Source organism: Peromyscus californicus, unplaced genomic scaffold (assembly GCF_007827085.1).
Source record: "Peromyscus californicus insignis strain IS unplaced genomic scaffold, ASM782708v3 Scaffold_11__1_contigs__length_118956290, whole genome shotgun sequence".
Classification (NCBI taxonomy): Eukaryota; Metazoa; Chordata; class Mammalia; order Rodentia; family Cricetidae; genus Peromyscus; species Peromyscus californicus.
Genome location: NW_026294402.1, coordinates 32,418,378 through 32,434,926, shown reverse-complemented (window position 1 = coordinate 32,434,926; position 16,549 = coordinate 32,418,378). Strand labels below are relative to the sequence as shown.

At 40.4% G+C, this 16,549-nt stretch overlaps 1 protein-coding gene across 13 annotated transcripts in view; it reads right to left on the bottom strand.

The window, feature by feature from the left end:
• Msantd2 (Myb/SANT DNA binding domain containing 2) overlaps positions 1 to 16,549 on the bottom strand; it is a 34,245-nt gene that overhangs the window by 3,528 nt on the left and 14,168 nt on the right. For 2 of the 13 annotated variants that reach the window (XR_008222274.1, XM_052756838.1), the window contains one exon: positions 2,761 to 6,302. Coding sequence is in view for 11 of the 13 variants with exons in the window: in XM_052756838.1 (XP_052612798.1) it covers positions 6,246 to 6,302 (57 nt within the window). In the remaining 2 variants the exon portion in view is untranslated. Of the gene's footprint in view, positions 1 to 1,067; positions 1,129 to 2,378; positions 10,557 to 16,549 lie in introns of those variants that run through there. The other 11 variants (XM_052756808.1, XM_052756814.1, XM_052756822.1 and 8 more) reach the window with 11 other exon arrangements.

The window sequence follows — 16,549 nt, the reverse complement described above, 5'->3', positions numbered from 1 at the left end:
GCAGCTGTGAGCCTCTGGACAGTAATGCTGACACCTCAGCTCGAGGCCTCTACAAGAGCACCAAGCACTCAATCACTGAGCTTTCTCTCCAGCTCTCTGCTAACAGCATCTTCAAAAGAGAGCCCTGGTCCTTCAGACTTTCCTTTTAAAATCGTGTATCTTCTAGAGAGCTCTGAACAGTCTGGAGAGGCCTCACAGAGACATTCTGTGTGTCCTCTTATCTCCCTGGCCTATCTTTGCAAAATGCAAAAAGCTAACACTGTGTTTTCAGCTGCTTCCTGGGACCTAAGAGTGCCCTAAGTTTATCCTTCACCCATGATTCTGGCTTACTTCACCCATGATTCTGCCTACTTCTTGGTTTCTAAAGATCCAATGCCAAAAAAATGCCAGGGTTTAAGGCTAGTGACAAGTGGCAGCTTGTCTCTTCCTGTCTCTCAAACGTCAAGATCAAACATGTGGAATGCAACACACAAGGCATGGGTACTTTGAGTTCACGGTTACCAGAAGATAAATGAGCAGTGCTCTTCACTTAGCTCCAAACTTTAGTTTTTCTTTGTAATGGCTTCGGTAAAAAACTCACTGAAAGCCATTAAAAAGAACTGTGAATGTAACAGATAGTATTAAACTCTCAGAGGTAAGAAGACAGCTGGGCCAGTGAGAGGCTCCATCCTGGACCTTCTCAGTCCTTCCTGTTTTCTACACGCATAAGTAGGTCACCTAAGAACTTAATTTCTGATTCTCAAACTGCAATATTATAAAGAATTTAAATGCCCCTTTGGCCTTCTACTGTTCCACCCAGTGCCATTTAAACTCAAGTCCTTGTGGCTCATCTTATCTCTTAGTAAGCACGTCCATACAGGGAAACACATATTTTCATGGAACATTTTTTTTCTTCTTCCTGTACATAAAATTCGGCATTTCAGGTCCCCAGTGGTAGAATGAAGAATGAGCAGACATGCTTCCATGGTGGTAAGGCTGGAGTTTCTACAGCATGCCTAGGTGTCCATGATCCTCCCAGGTCACTAAACTTCAGACACATTGGTACAAAAAACGAAGCATCTACTTACTGTGCTTCTTCAGAAGACTCTTGTTTTATTTTTAATGTTCTCTTTGAAACTGGCATTTCATCTGAAAAACAAAGAATTTTGAAACATATTTTTGTAAGTGGTGGCACACATTTATGTGGATAAATAGCTCTATTTACTGTCCTCTACCAGACTTAAAAATATAACTTTATATAATGAGATGCAAACATTTATATGCAAGATCAGAAACCAGACTCCCCAAGTATAAAATTCTTCAAGGTCACCAGTGGATTTCAGGCGAGGAGCTTAAAGCTTAATTTCACTGCAAACATGATTTTAAAAGAACAAGAATGAAAATGATTCTGCTCTATTTAGGCTTTTCTACGTAGGTTTTACAGTGTAAGTAATTACTCTCCCAAATACGAGGATCAGCATATTCTGCATGTTATTTTTTTCTCAAGGTCTGGGTGATTTAACTCTTCACAGCAAACAGGGTTATGAGACACTGCGGTCTAGGCCTTATTTTTCTTGTGAGATGGAATGGCAAGATCATTTAGCATCTATTCTTATTCTTCCAATCTTCATTTTCTACATATGGCTGATAATCTTAACAATTGGAGAGCCTCTTTCTTTTTCCCTTCCCATATTTAGGAGAAGTTATAATAGTATTAATAGAAAATAAGCTAACAGTCTGCCCTTTTTTCTTTATTTCTCTGTCACTGGGCAAGATTTCTGTAATTTTTTCCTTAAGGAGGGTAAACAAATGTACACAGCCAATCCCGCCTGCACTTTCTCAGAAGTCATCTGAGCACAACACAAGGGGAAGGCTATTTACTCCTAACTTACTCATCACACAACTTGTTGCTGATGTACACGGGCTACAGCTAAAACCTGACCAGCACTTCCCAAGTAAGAGTCGAAACTGGAATGCTTGACATAAAGAGATACAAGCAAACAAAATCTACATGTATCCTCTCAATGCGGCCACTCAAATGTAGATTTAAAGGAGCTGGACCAAGAGTGAGTGCTCTAGGCAGAAATCTTAAAGCTACAAAGAACAGGGTATTTTGAGTTGCAGAAGATTCTGTCAGTGAACCTCCTTGTATGGCTCAGATTAGGAATTCTCCTATCTTCAAGGAGTTTAGTGGTACCCAAATCACCAAGTAACCAATACCAAGCACTACTTGGCAGTTTGATGCTAAGCCAAGGATGCCCACATTGGCTCAAATAGTTTAGCAATATGCCTTGCGCTGACAACACTAGAAGCTATCAGATACCAGGTATACACACACACACACACACACACACACACACACACACACACACACACAGTACATGTATTGGTTTTCTTACCCAATTCCTGATCTGTTGGGTAGCCATGGAGATCCTGACTGTGGTTTCCCCAGTCCTCCTGTGAATAGTCCTCCATAGTGCTGCCATCTGACTCCAGCTCCTGGTACAAGCCACTACTGTTAATAAGTACAGGCTGGCAGGGCTGAGCATCCCATCCTCCCTGACCAAACACCTGTTCCAACTGTTCAAATGTGTAACTGCTCTTTCTTTTCCCAACACCATGTTCTTTCACCCGACTGTAACACCTGCGAAGGGTCTAAGACACAAAGTCTTTTGTTATTCCTTTAAAGCTGTACTTCCTCCTCCAGATACGGACCACAGATATTAATTACTATCAGACAGACACAGACAGACAAACAAAGACACATTGTTACAGGAATGCTAGATTTCAAATTCATTATTATATTAGAAAAATACTAATTTAGCATTTACTCAAACATGTTATAATTCAAACAATTATTTTGTAATTATCAATTAAAACAACAAGAAACATTACAACATTATTGCATGTACCCATACACATATTTTATGCCCCCTCCCCCATTAAAAAAGGGTAAGGGGGAGAAAAAAAAAGAAATACCAGCCAGCCAATAGGATGCACACCTGCCACAGGAGAGAGCTGCTGTGGTGCCCAGAATTTGGAAGACGTGAGGGAAAGAAGACAGAAAGAAGAATTCCCCAAGTGAAGAACACCTTCCTTACCCTTGGTTAAGGAGTACAGGGGAAAACAGTTGCCTAGACAACGTAGCTGACAAAACAGGTCTCTACAGAGTCTGTGGTCCTCACTAACTCACTCTGTCATGGTAAAAACTTCTACAATTTAAGCAGAAATCAAATCAATAATGTCCTAAGTCTCCAGTCTCAAACACAATGACCAAGAAGTAGTACATTAATTCCTACATTTTACTAGTCTACCAACTGAAACTGCCAGCTAAACAAACCAACAAACAAGGCCAACAGTCTTTCTTAGGAGGTGAGGGAGTTACCTCACTCTTTCTGTCACTTGACACACAGCAAATAAATACCATCATGCAAGCTCAAGGACAAAACCTGGGGAACATTGCTGCCTTGTTCGACTCTCGTTTTTTATGGTCTTTTTTCTATTACATACTTCAGACTAGCCCAGTTTCCCATATTTAATGGTACACACCTTATGCTCTTACTTGACCCATCAAAAGACAGATCAAGGACTTTGTCGTCTCAGCTTAAAAATCTAGTCACTCAGGATCTACTGACTCTACCTTCCTTCCCTCCCTCTAATCACTCTTCTACTTTATGGGGGTCCACTCAGAATTTTCTTGAGAGATAAAATCTCCTTTCCATGGTGGCTCCTAAATATTTTCTAACTTAACTGTTAAAACTAGTTTATCGCTAACTAGTTATTATCAAGACTGTAAGATTCTCCTAAAGGAGAAGTTGCGTTCCATAAACTAATACATGATCTATCTCACCAAATGAAAACAAGTCTGAGTCTTTAGGGCTCTCCATGAGTGCAGTACCTTTAAACCACAGCTGACAACCTACAGACACTCCCTCAAAGACTCTTTAACTCTGTTCCATGAGGCCAGAAATCCAAACAGGCAAAAAGAATAATAAAAGCATGAGACATGATCATCTCCCTCAGACATAGTCACCCTCCCTGGAGCCTTGAACCCCCAAACAAGCATCTCACTTTCACAGCATCTCCCCACCGCCTCAAATGATAATATCTTACAGAACCGAGGCTTCCCATAAACCCTTTAAAAATCATCTCAGCTTTCTTTCCTTTAAAAATCATCTCAGCTTTCTTTTTGCAACAGAGAATTGTGACCCCATAGGACAAAACTTTCTAGAACAATCCAGAAACATAAACTTGGAAAATGTGTGTCATGGTCAAATCTCCCAACGGAGAGAAGCGCTGCAAATCTCCCTTGACCCTGCTTATACTCCCCTTTCCCAGCACCCTCTGCCCTACTCAGAGATCGGAATTTGAATTGCAAACAACCCCTGACAATTTATTTTTATCTTACAATGTCTAGTTTCTGCCTCCAAGAACACCCCAACCACTCCACTCGATTCCTAAGGACTGTAAATAGAGAGTCCCAGTCCTGTCCCTTTCCCCTTCTGAGACCATAAATGGAGATGGAAGCAGACCCTTCTCACTGCTTACTGGCAGCCTACAGAACAGCATTCAGAACACCAAAGTCCAGTTGACTGGCTTTGTCACTGGGTTATTCCAGAAGCCAAGGAACAAAACTAACATTTCCTTTCAAGAAAGGTGCCACACTCATGAGGAGGTGACACACTCGTGAGGAGGTGACACACTCGTGAGGAGGTGACATGGGCACAAGCAAGTCTACCCATTCCTTCCTATATTTGCAAACATTTATTCTCTTGATCAAAAATAAATTTAGTAAATTGTGATAATATACATGGGGAGGAACCAGAGAAACGACATTCTTCAAAGCCACCAAACTGAGCTTATCATTTCCTTTGGTTGTGTAATTGTGAATACTGAAATCAGCCATCTCTGACAGCTCTACACACCTCTTAGTTGCAGCACACACCTGTAACACATGTTTACAGTGTGCTGATATCTACCAGGTGTCTGGTAATGTCTAAAACCATAATAATCTGATGTACTGAAATGACATTAAAAAAATTTCCAAATCAACTTTCGCTCCTTCAAAATACAAATACATGTAAGCAGTACCTTGTAGGTCTAATAAATGCCCCAAACTCAAGAACAGTCTGTTTAAACAGAGCACATCCACTAAGACGGTGGGGGGTGGGGGGCTGACTCAAACATCGGCTTAACTGCTACCCTAAGACCCACTAGGATTCACTTGAGAGCTTAGACATAGATAAAAAGGACATTTGGAGATCTTCCAATTCTTACCACCCACAGAAAAGATTATACAATACATTATCCTCTAAATGCTTAATCAAAGCATATAATTAAAAGACTGGGCGGCTGTATCAACAATCCTAAATAAACCAACTAAAAACCTTCTCTAAATCAGGCATCATGATGCTCTAGAGTCCAGGAAAATGAGGCTGCAGCTCCCTTTTGAGTCAGCCACCAATCGAACAAGATACACCATTTGGCTTTCTTGGTGAACCATGGCCTACTTCAACATTTAAAAAAATCTTCCTTCACTTTCTTCATTTACCTCAATCTAATTTCTAATTAGAAAAACTTAAAACTACTAAAGGCTATTCTACTAAAAGACAATAGTTACTTCCTTACTGCAAGACATCTCTCTGGTAAGTTGACTGCATGTTTTCATCTCCTCCCTGGAGGAGGGGCTGTAAGACTATACTATCCACCCAGACAGAGGTCGTGAGGAGGTAAGGAAATCTAGACAGGACTAAGCAGGGTAACAACTTCAGGGGGCCAAACCAGAGCTGTTCCCAGTACCTGATTCAGAAACTCCAGGTGAATGCTTATCAATCCACCTTGGCAAATGCTTGGTTTCAGGACTACGACCGGACAAGGACCAGAGAAAAGGCTTGAGGGGGTGCTCCACTACCGAAGCAGGGTGAAAAGCTGGCTGACAGCAACAATTTATAGGACAGAGTGAAAGTCTCGCCAGAGCTTAAGATAAAGTAAAAGGAAACCAGAGAATAAAAAGATGACATTCATTGTGGATGAATGCATGGGGAGTCTCTGGGGAGGGGGCAGATAAACAAAGGCAGGAGGAGTTTTAGATTGGCAGGATTGAGGGGTTGACGGCAGCAATGCAGAGAAAGACCCAGGGTTACAGTACACGGAACATTAAATACAGTGCACAATGCAGCTATCTTGCCAAAGTAAGTAAATCCAGTATTGGGTTGTATAAGCAGAGGAATCACATGTAAGCTATGAAGGTGGCTCTTCCTCTCTATTCAGCACCGGTGAGGCCACAGCTGGAGCACAGCATTCAGTTCTGGGCATCGAACCAGCTACAAGAGAGGGAAATTGTAGAGTTCAGAAAAGGGCAAATCAAATACTGAAAGGCTTGGAAAATAAGATCTACAAGCAGGGCCAGTGGCTTCAAAGCCCGTCCTGGCATTATTAAGTTACTAAGGGTGAAACGGAGGTTTTTCACTTCAGTGTCCTCTAATCCTGCCCTTGCACTCAGGAAGTGGGAAGAGCTAGTTCCTCCCTGGTTTGGGAATACAGGAGGCAAACTAAATAGCTCATTCAGGCATAGGCCAAGGATTCTGCTACTGGCTCCATACTTTACCCACTTCATTTAATAAAATAGTCACCACGACAAAAACCACTGTTCTAACAGAGCTGCGAGCAAGTGGAACAGAGTATACAGTGAGGAGGAGCAGAAATCAGTCACAATGGCCGTATAAACATGCTGTTTAGAAAACATGGGCTTCACTGGTCTAAGATGTCAGGTGAAATCACGTGCACCTGCGGGGGGACAGCTCCGTTAGAACAGCAGGAAATGGTGTGAAAGAAAGAACAGTGCACAGCATTTCAGATGCAGTTGTCCAATGGCCACACTGAACATACCCAGCAGCCACCTGAACATGACAAACCCAAAACTCCTCTCACTCAAATGCTTAAGACAAGTCCTCAAAAGTCATATACCCAAGAGATGGGGAATTACACAGGAAACGAATCTCCAATAACTGGTTTTCTTATAAAAAGTGTCAAAATAACACTTCAAACTGGGCATGGCAGTTCACATCTATAATCCCAGCATGCAAGGCAGAAAGACTGCTGCAAGTTCAAGGCCAGCCTGGTATACAGGGAGACCTTGTCTCTGCAAACAACCCCACCAAACAAATACCTCTGACTAAGATAAATGAGTAGTCTCTGTAAAATAGATTTATTTCCTTTAAACTCCTATTATAATTACTACTAGTGGCTCTTAACTAAGGCAACGAAAAATAAAGTTTAATAAAAACTCAAAAGGTTCAGTGGAATACTTGCCTAGCATGTATAAGGCCTTGGGTTCAATCTTAAGCAACACACACACACACACACACACACACACACACACACACACACACACTCTAACATTTGGGGGCTGGGGATGTAGCTCAATTGAAAGAGTGCTTGCTTAACATGCTAACAGTAGCTGGAACATGCTTGTAATCCCAACATTGGGAGACAGTGGTTGGAGAATCTCTTGTGAGTTCTAGGCCAGCCTGGTCTACATAGAGCTCCAAGACAGCCAGAGATAGAGAGGTCTGTCTCAAAAAGAAAAGAAAAAAAAATCAAACCAATACAAAACAAAAGCATAAATTTGCAATTGTATCTTTTGACATACAATTGCAAATTTGGGGGTAGAAAGTACCTAAAACAAAGCCATTTGGGCAAAAATCTTAGTATTTATCAAACTGGGTTTCTGTACATTGATATCTGGCAAACTGACTTTCCAATTGACTAAATCCTTTAAAAACAAACAAACAAAAAGACTAAGAAAAAATATAGGAAATTTGTGTCATTTCCCACCCCTCACCCCCACCATTCTATTGTTAAGAGAAAGCTCTGTCAAGTAAAAACCTTCTAATTCTAAACCCTTTGCTTTCCCTTTTTCTATCCAGGGGAGTCTTAGCCTATCAGGGCCGTGGATCCCCTCCTGAGGAAAATGTACACATTACCAATGTCACACAATCTCTGAGGAGCCCATACACCTCTGCTTTAAAGCTGCTGTGCTACAGCACACAAGCTTTCTTCTAGAAAGAATGTAGTATGTATTAGGAAGTCTAAGATAAGCAGACTCATTCGTATGACAGGCTTCAGAAGAGATTTTAAAGACTGGCACAACCTGCGCCAGCAGGAGGGCTCGGCAGGTGAAGGCTTCACTGCCATACACGGTCAACTGAGTGTAATCCTCTCAGGGCCAAAGTCTCACTGTGTTGCCAAGGCTGAACCCAAAGTCAAGAGATTTCCTCACCTCAACTTCTCATAAGCTGCAGCCAAAGACATGTTACATAGCACCCAGCTCTCCTTTTTTGTTTTGTTTTTTTTTTCCAAGAAAATTTTAGTAAAGCTCACAATAAACAAATAAGTAAATAAAAACAAAGGAGAACAGTATCTGATTCAGAAAAAAAATATCTTATTGCTTGGTTTCTCAATTCATTTTAATCAATTATTTAAGTTAAAAAAAAAAGTATCCCAGATGTGGTGGTGCACACTTGTAATTTTAGCACTAGAGAAGTAGAGGCAGGAGGACAGAAAATTCTGGGCTATCCTGGGCTAAATAGCCAGACCCTGCCAATAAAACAAAAAGAATGTACAAAGATCTCACTTTACTTGTTTGCTTTTTTAAGGCCTTGTTTTCTGTGATAAGCAACAATTCATTTCTCTCAAGTGGCAAAAAGCAGTATTTTAAAATTCATTCCTTCTGGAAATACAAGGTCAGTCTAGGCTACCTAAGACCCCATCTCAAAACAAAACTAAAGGACTCCAACAAAACTGGCAGGTACTATGGAAAAGCTTGGCAAATGCTATATATGCTAGACTGGGAATGGACTCTCGGGCATGCTAGGGAATCACTTATAACGGAGCCTAACTTGGAAGGGAACATTAAACAGGGTGTGATATCCATACAGGATGGTACTCCAGGAAAAGCATTTCTCTAAAGTTGTTACATCAGAATCTTTTTCCAAGTTTTTGTTTTCTCAACCCTTCACACTTGAGGCTCTGACTCCAAGCGGTATTCCGGTAACATTAAAATTGTCACTAATTTACTAATAGGTGATAACGAGGCTGGAAGCACATTCACAAAAGCACTTCTGGCATAGCAGAGGGACACATTCCTCCCCTTTTTATAGTCTCCATATGAGACGGAAGAAATGGCTCAGGAGTTAAGAACATGTATGGTTCTTGAGGAGGACCTGAGTCCGATTTTTAGCATCCACATCAGGAAGCTCATAATAACCTGTAACTCCAGCTCCAAGGGATCGGACACCCATCTGACCTCCTCAGACACATACACATAAGTAAACAATAACACAATATTTAACACATAAATACCCATACAAACACTTTATATTATGATTCCACAATCATGTCACTCCCCTAACAACAAAAACCCAAATAACAATAAAAATCCTGACCAGCTTTTATTATAGTAACATTACCTTGCTGCTGAAACACAAAAGTGGGCTCTACTCATTCAAAGTTTAAAAGTCAAACCACCAGGTCGATGAGAAGGCTCATCAAGTAAAGATGCTTGCTCAAGAGGCCTGGCCACCTGACTTCCATGCCCAGAGCCACACAAAGGGGGACAGAGAACCAACTGCAGAGTTGTCCTCTGACATCCACAAGCACACTGCGGGGCACACCCAGAAAGTTTTTAAAAATGAACATGAATAGTAGGCCACTTAATCCCTTTCATATGCTGTCCACGTGATTATCTCATTTTGAACTTGTTTTCTTCCTTTCTTTCGAGACAGGGTTTCCCTGTGTAGCCCTAGTTGTCCCGGAACACCTTGTGTTGACCAGGCTGGCCTGAGAGATCCGCCTACCTCTGCCCCGAGTGCTGGGATTAAAGGTGTGCGCCACCACCATCAACTGTACTTGTTTTCTTACTGGAAACTACCATCTAAGACAGCCTATAATAAGTGTTTCCACTAGTAAATTTATGTATTTATGAAATCAATCCTGACATCCATAAGAGCTCACCTAAAAACTTAAGCTACTAGAATCCCCCATCAAGACATCTACCCCATGGCTGGAGAGATAGATGGCTCAGTAGTTAAAAGCACTGAATGATCTTGTAGAGGACCCAAGTTCAATTCCTAGCAACCACATGGTGGTTCTCCATTGACTATAATTCTAGTCCCAGAAGATCTGATGTCCTCTTCTGACCTCTGAGGGCAACCAGCACATATATGCTGCAGACACACAGGCAGGCAACACACTCATACACAATCTGAAGATAAAAAAAAAGGAAAAAAAAAAAAAAAGAATTCTAGGACTAAACATTAAATCAAGATTTAACCAGTTCTAAATGTAAAGATTTTTTTTTTTTTTGCATTTACATGGTATGAACTATAAACTGCATGAGATCTCTTACCATTTCTATGAAAATTTAACAGAAAAGCAAGTTCTAAGTTTACTGTAAGTTTCTGCCTTGGGGCAACCTAAGCTTATTTAGAAAGTTGTAAGAAATTTAGATGATCAGCACAGGACATGGTGGGTATACTCCTGTAATTCTAGCACTGGGAGGTGGAGGCAGGAGCATCACTCACTCAAGCCATCTTCAGTTACACAGGAAGTTTCAAATCAGCCTGAGCTACATAAGACCCTGTCTGAGGGTGGAAAAAAAAAGAAGAAAATGTACTGTTAGATCATTTTGTCACAAGCAGAAATTATAGTGTACTTACTCAAACCTAATAGGCATGAGTCTATCATTGTACATGGCCTCTTAAGTAGTATATGAGGGGGCAGCCAGTGTAGTGAGTCTTACAGTAATGACTTTAAGTTAATACATTATAAAATGATTATAAAGTACGCAACTAAACTACCAGTAGCACACTATCATTTTCAAGTCTTATGTACTATCCATAATTAAATGTAAGACTGTACAATATCTTTTTTTGTTGTTGCTGTTTTATATGATAGTCTCATTCTGTAACTCAGAGTACCCTAGAACTCATAAAAATCCTCCTGCATCAGCCTCCCCTGCTAACCAATTTTTTTGTCAACTTGACAGAAGCTAATGGCATCTGGCAATAGGGAACCTAAATTGAAAAAAAGGTCTCTCTCAGATTGGCCTATGGCATGTCTATGGGACATTTTCTTGATTGATGTGGGAGAGCCCAGCCCACTATGGTCAATGCCACACCCAGGCAGGTGGTATAATAAAGTAAGCTGACCAGCCAGAGGGAACAAGCCAGGAAGCTGTGTTCCTCCATGGTCTCTGCTTCAGGTCTTGTCTTCAGGTTCCTAAATGAGTCCAGGCCCGGACTTCTCTTCATGATGGATTGTAAGCTGTAACAATGAAGTAAACCCCTGCCTCCTCAATTGCTTTGGCCATGTTTATCAAAGCAACAGTGAAAGCATACTAGGAGAGCCTTCCAGTTGCTCAGACTGCAGCCATTGGCCCCCCGCTTAGCTGTCTATACTTTTACTGACTGGCAACAGAGCAGGTTCATTCTACCAGTATCACGACATGTTGAGTCATGTTTTGTCATGGAACATAAGGATAGCTACAACGACTTGACTAAATGACAACAAATTTTTGGCTCCATTATAATGGGACTGCCTCTGTGTACATCTCCATTGTCGACAAAAATGCCATTGTGTGGAACACAACTTGTATACACTACAGTTCATCTCATCTCCATTCTTATCTCTAAGGAGGTAAGTCTCCAACCATTTACTCATACAGCAAATAATAAAAAGCATGAAGAAATGGCCATAATCTATAACATCCTTTGGCAAGTAAGCATCATACTTACCTGTTTTAACAGTCAAAAAGTAATGGTACCTTGTAGATGTTTCTTCTGCTATAATTCAAGCGCCTCATTTAAGAGGAGTTGACTTGAGATGTGAATGAATGACAATGAATCTTCTATAATAAAGACTTTATTTTCACATTTTAAATTCTTCCTTAAAACTTCCAAAGCAGAACTTGTATTTGTTGTTGAGTAAGTCCTCTTTTGTAACCCAAAACTTGTTCACCGTGAGTTTTGACACATATAACAGGGAATATGATACAGTTCAAAGTTATGATGGCATTGATAATAAGGATGGATCTAGGAAGAAAAAGCTTATGGAGGCTAGGAAGATGGCTTAGCAGTTAAGAGCACTGGCTACTCTTCTAGAGGATCCAGGTTCAATTCCCAGCACCCACATGGCAGCTTACAACAGCCTATAACTCCAGTTCCAGGGGATCTGATGCCCTCTTCTGGCCTCCTCTAGCACTGCATGCATATGATGGGCTTATATGCAGGCAAAATATTCTATAATAAAATCCATTTTTTATGTTGATAATTTAAAAGCATAAGTGACGAGAAAACTCAGATGTAATGGTTCATTAAGCCTTCCACTTCTCATGGGATAGATGAAATATGCCCTTTAGTTAAGGACTCTGTCTTGGACATATCTGCAGTTGATATATGTCTCACTGTAGATGGATGTTCAATGTAGCAAGCACATTATATTGTCACATTAAATCTTCATAGGTTTCACTTTAAGAGTTGACTTTAATGCCCAACCATGACACAGACTTCCAAAAAGCAGCCTTAGATTCAAACATTCCCTAGTGATGTAGTGCCAGTTTTCATTTTACAAGAATTTTTGAGGAGTTCAAACCCAAATGACTCTGGAGAACAACTGTAACTGTATTTACCTGATCAACCACACAACATTATTTGGAATCAATACACAATTTCAAGTGAGATACAAGATTTATCATCATTATAAGAAAAAATATAGCAAGCTATAAGATTCCATAAATCGGAATGATGAAAATCAATTCAATGAGAAATATAGGCACTTGCCCAGTATATAAAAGGACCTGGGTTTAATCTCAGAAACACACAAACACACACACAAACACACACACACAAAGAAAATACTAAGAGGGCTGGAGATGTAGCTCAGTTGTTAAGTTGGTAGAATGCTTACCTAGCATGCATGTAGTCCTGGGTTTGATCCCTAGCACTACTCAAGTGACAAATACCTATAATCCTAGCACTAGAGAAGAGACAGGAAAAACAGCAGTTCAAGGTCATCCTCAGCCACATACTGACTTTGAGGCCAGCCTGGGCTAAATGAGGACCCCCGCTTTGTTGGGGGGTGGGAGGAGATAGAAAAGAAAAAAGAAAAAACATGTAAGCACAGTGGTGTGTCCATCTGGATGCTACTATATGGTTTGGGTATTACATTTATGCTTTATGCTCCAAAAACATTACTGCAGTTGTCAAATTTAAAGAAAGTGGGCTGGTGATTCACAGGAGGAAATCAACCAAGTTGTCATAAACACAGGGTCTGGAGTGAGACTACTTATTCCATTGTCGCCACCTGCTAGCTTTGTGACATTAGCCCAATTCGTCTCTGTGCCTTAATTTCTCCATCTGTACAGCGGAGCTGAAGATAGGACTTCATCACAGATTTGTTGTGAGCATTAAATGAGAAGTAGAACATTTAAAGCAATGTAGCTAATTGCTTTGATTCAACACATATTAGCTATTATAACTGTTACAAAATGATACAGCTGCAATGTGTGCAGACTGAGGAGCTTATGAACGAAGGTAAACTCAAGTACAGCAAAGCAGGAAATGAAGGTGTTATAGCAAAGCACACTGTAAGAATGAAGTGTGGCCGGGCGGTGGTGGCGCACGCCTTTAATCCCAGCACTCGGGAGGCAGAGCCAGGTGGATCTCTGTGAGTTCGAGGCCAGCCTGGACTACCAAGTGAGTTCCAGGAAAGGCGCAAAGCTACACAGAGAAACCCTGTCTCGAAAAACAAAAAAACAAACAAACAAACAAACAAAAAAGAATAAAGTGTGAATGATACCTTCGAATGAACCCCACCACCAGGAGTGATCCCAGCACTTGGAGAATGGTCCCAAGTTCAAGGCCAGCCAGGACTACACAAAAGGACTCTATTTCAACATTCTTCAAATCCACAAAAGAACCTTACTACTGCAATCAACATCAAGAGATGCTGGGCGGTGGTGCACACCTTTAATCCCAGCACTAGGGAGGCAGAGGCAGGTGGATCTCTGTGAGTTTGTGGCCAGCGTGGTCTACAGAGTGAGTTTCAGGACAGCCAGAGCTACACAGGAAAACCCTGTGTCTTGAAAAACAAAAGATTAAATTTTTTGTTTTGTTTTGTTTTTCAAGACAGGGTTTCTCTGTGTAGCTTTGTGCCTTTCCTGGAACTCGCTTGGTAGCCCAGGCTGGCCTCGAACTCACAGAGATCCGCCTGCTTCTGCCTCCCGAGTGCTAGGATTAAAGGCATGCGCCACCACTGCCCGGCTTAAAAAAAAAAATTTTTAAATGTACATGAATCACCTATACAGTTTCTGGGAGTTTAATAGAATAAAGCCATCACATTCCTGTCTTGTTTTGGTTTTATTTTTTAATTTTTAATGATTTATTTATTTTCATTTTGTGTGCCTTGGTGTTTTGTCTTGCATGTATGTATGTGTGATGGTGTCTGAGCCGCTGTAACTGGAAGACAGTTGTGAGCTGCCATGTGGGTACTGGGAATTGAACCCAGGTCCTCTGGAAGAATAGCCAGTGCTCTTAACTGCTGAGCCATCTCTCCATCCCAAAATTCTTGTTTTTGACACATGAAAATATACTGAAATTAAAAGTTTACCAATTTTGTTGAAAAATAAACATTTTAGGAATGTGTGGCTATACTATGGTGAAGAAACTAAAACTTCTATTTTTTTTCTTAGTTTTGTAGTATGGATACATTACTATATAAAGGGAAAGCAATATTTTATTTTGTTCTAAAATGGGCACAACCTTGACCTCTCAAAGCCCACCTGCTGTTTCCTAATTTGAGGAAGAGAAGAAAATTGCCTGGTTTGGCTCCAGACTGGACACTGAACGGAACCTGCCTCATGAGGATGTGGGTACTCTGCGCCAGTCACTGGCAGAACAGTAATACAGTACTTTGCTGCTCAGTGAGGCAAATCTCAGGGTCACCTGGATGCATACAATGCGAAAGAATTGAAAAACACGGGGGCTGGAGAGATGGACCAGAGGTTAAGAGCACTGGCTGCTCTTCCAGAGGTCTTGAGTTCAATTCCCAGCACCCACATGGTGGCTCACAACCATCTGTTACAGGATCCGATTCTCTCTTTGGTGTGCATGAAGACAAGTCAATCATATACATAAAATAAATATATATTTAAAAAAAGAAGTAAAAAGCATGAAAACCATTCTCAACAAAACAAAAGCCAATGGACCTATTCCTCTGGCAAAAGTTCAAAAGTATAGTGTTCAACCTGAGGCCAATAACACACTAACAGAAATATCACATCTGAGGTGCTTCTGTCCTGTGCTAATTGTTCTTACTTATTTTTGAAACAAGGTTTCCACTATGTAGCCAAGCTGGACTCAAACTCTTCTGCCTCCTACTGTCAGGTGCTGGAATTACAGGAGTAAACCACTTCATTTGAATTAGCTATTTTAAATAAATCTATTTTCTCAGGACTGGAGTATGTGGGATCTCAATAGAGTGCCTACCTAGCAGATGCAAGGCTTTAAGCTCAATCTCCATCACTGCAAGAACATAAATATCATCATTTTCTATTAGAATATAGGATCTGTGCTTTGTTTTTTAAAACCAGTTTTGTAACCAGGTGTGGCAACAGACCTGTAATTCCAGAATTTGAGAGACGAAGGTGGGCCAACCAGAGGTTCACAGCCATCAGTTACACAGTAAAGACAGCCTGAGCTAAAACTACTGTCTTTAAAAAAAAAAAAAAAAAAAGCTTATTATTTTCATTGATATACTCACAGTGTCTTCAATACCTGGCATATGAAAATGGCTCCATAAATCTTTGATGGATGAGTGAATAAACATTCCTTAAGATTGTGTGTTAAGTAGTTCAGATACCACATATAACATACAAGGTTGACCTGCTGTCCTAACACAGTCTTCTTTATAAATTACAAACCAATCTTTCCATGGAGAGAAAAATACTTATAAATTAAATAAATAATAAAATGCAGTTTTTAATTGATATGAACTTTTATTTTGGCTTGATTAACATCACTTATAAACATAATTGGTGTATTTGAATAAATGAAGTCACCTAAGGAGAAAAAGTACTGTAAATTTCAGAAGTTTGAGTATTACAATAAAGGAGTCTCACAAACTGAGGAACGACAACTAGAAAACACAGAAGTAAACAACTTCCTGTCGACTCTATCAATTACACCGAATCAATACTATTTGCTAGAGCAAACTATGTTATTCATTAACAGAGCTGAGAACACACAGAAAACTGAAATGATGACTGCTATTCCTAGAATACCTGAGAACAGATACAGATTTATTATTTCCCTAAGGCTTAAATAGCACATCCTAAGTGAAAAGGTAACACTCGGTTAGTGCCAAGAAAAACAAAGTATTTCCACAGGCTCTCAAGGATTCTAAGCCACAAGTGGGTGATAATTACAAAGATTTAAATATATGTCTTTTTCCAAGTGCAGATACCTTTCACCTAGTATCAAAACAGTGGAAAGGCTCACAAAGATTACAAACT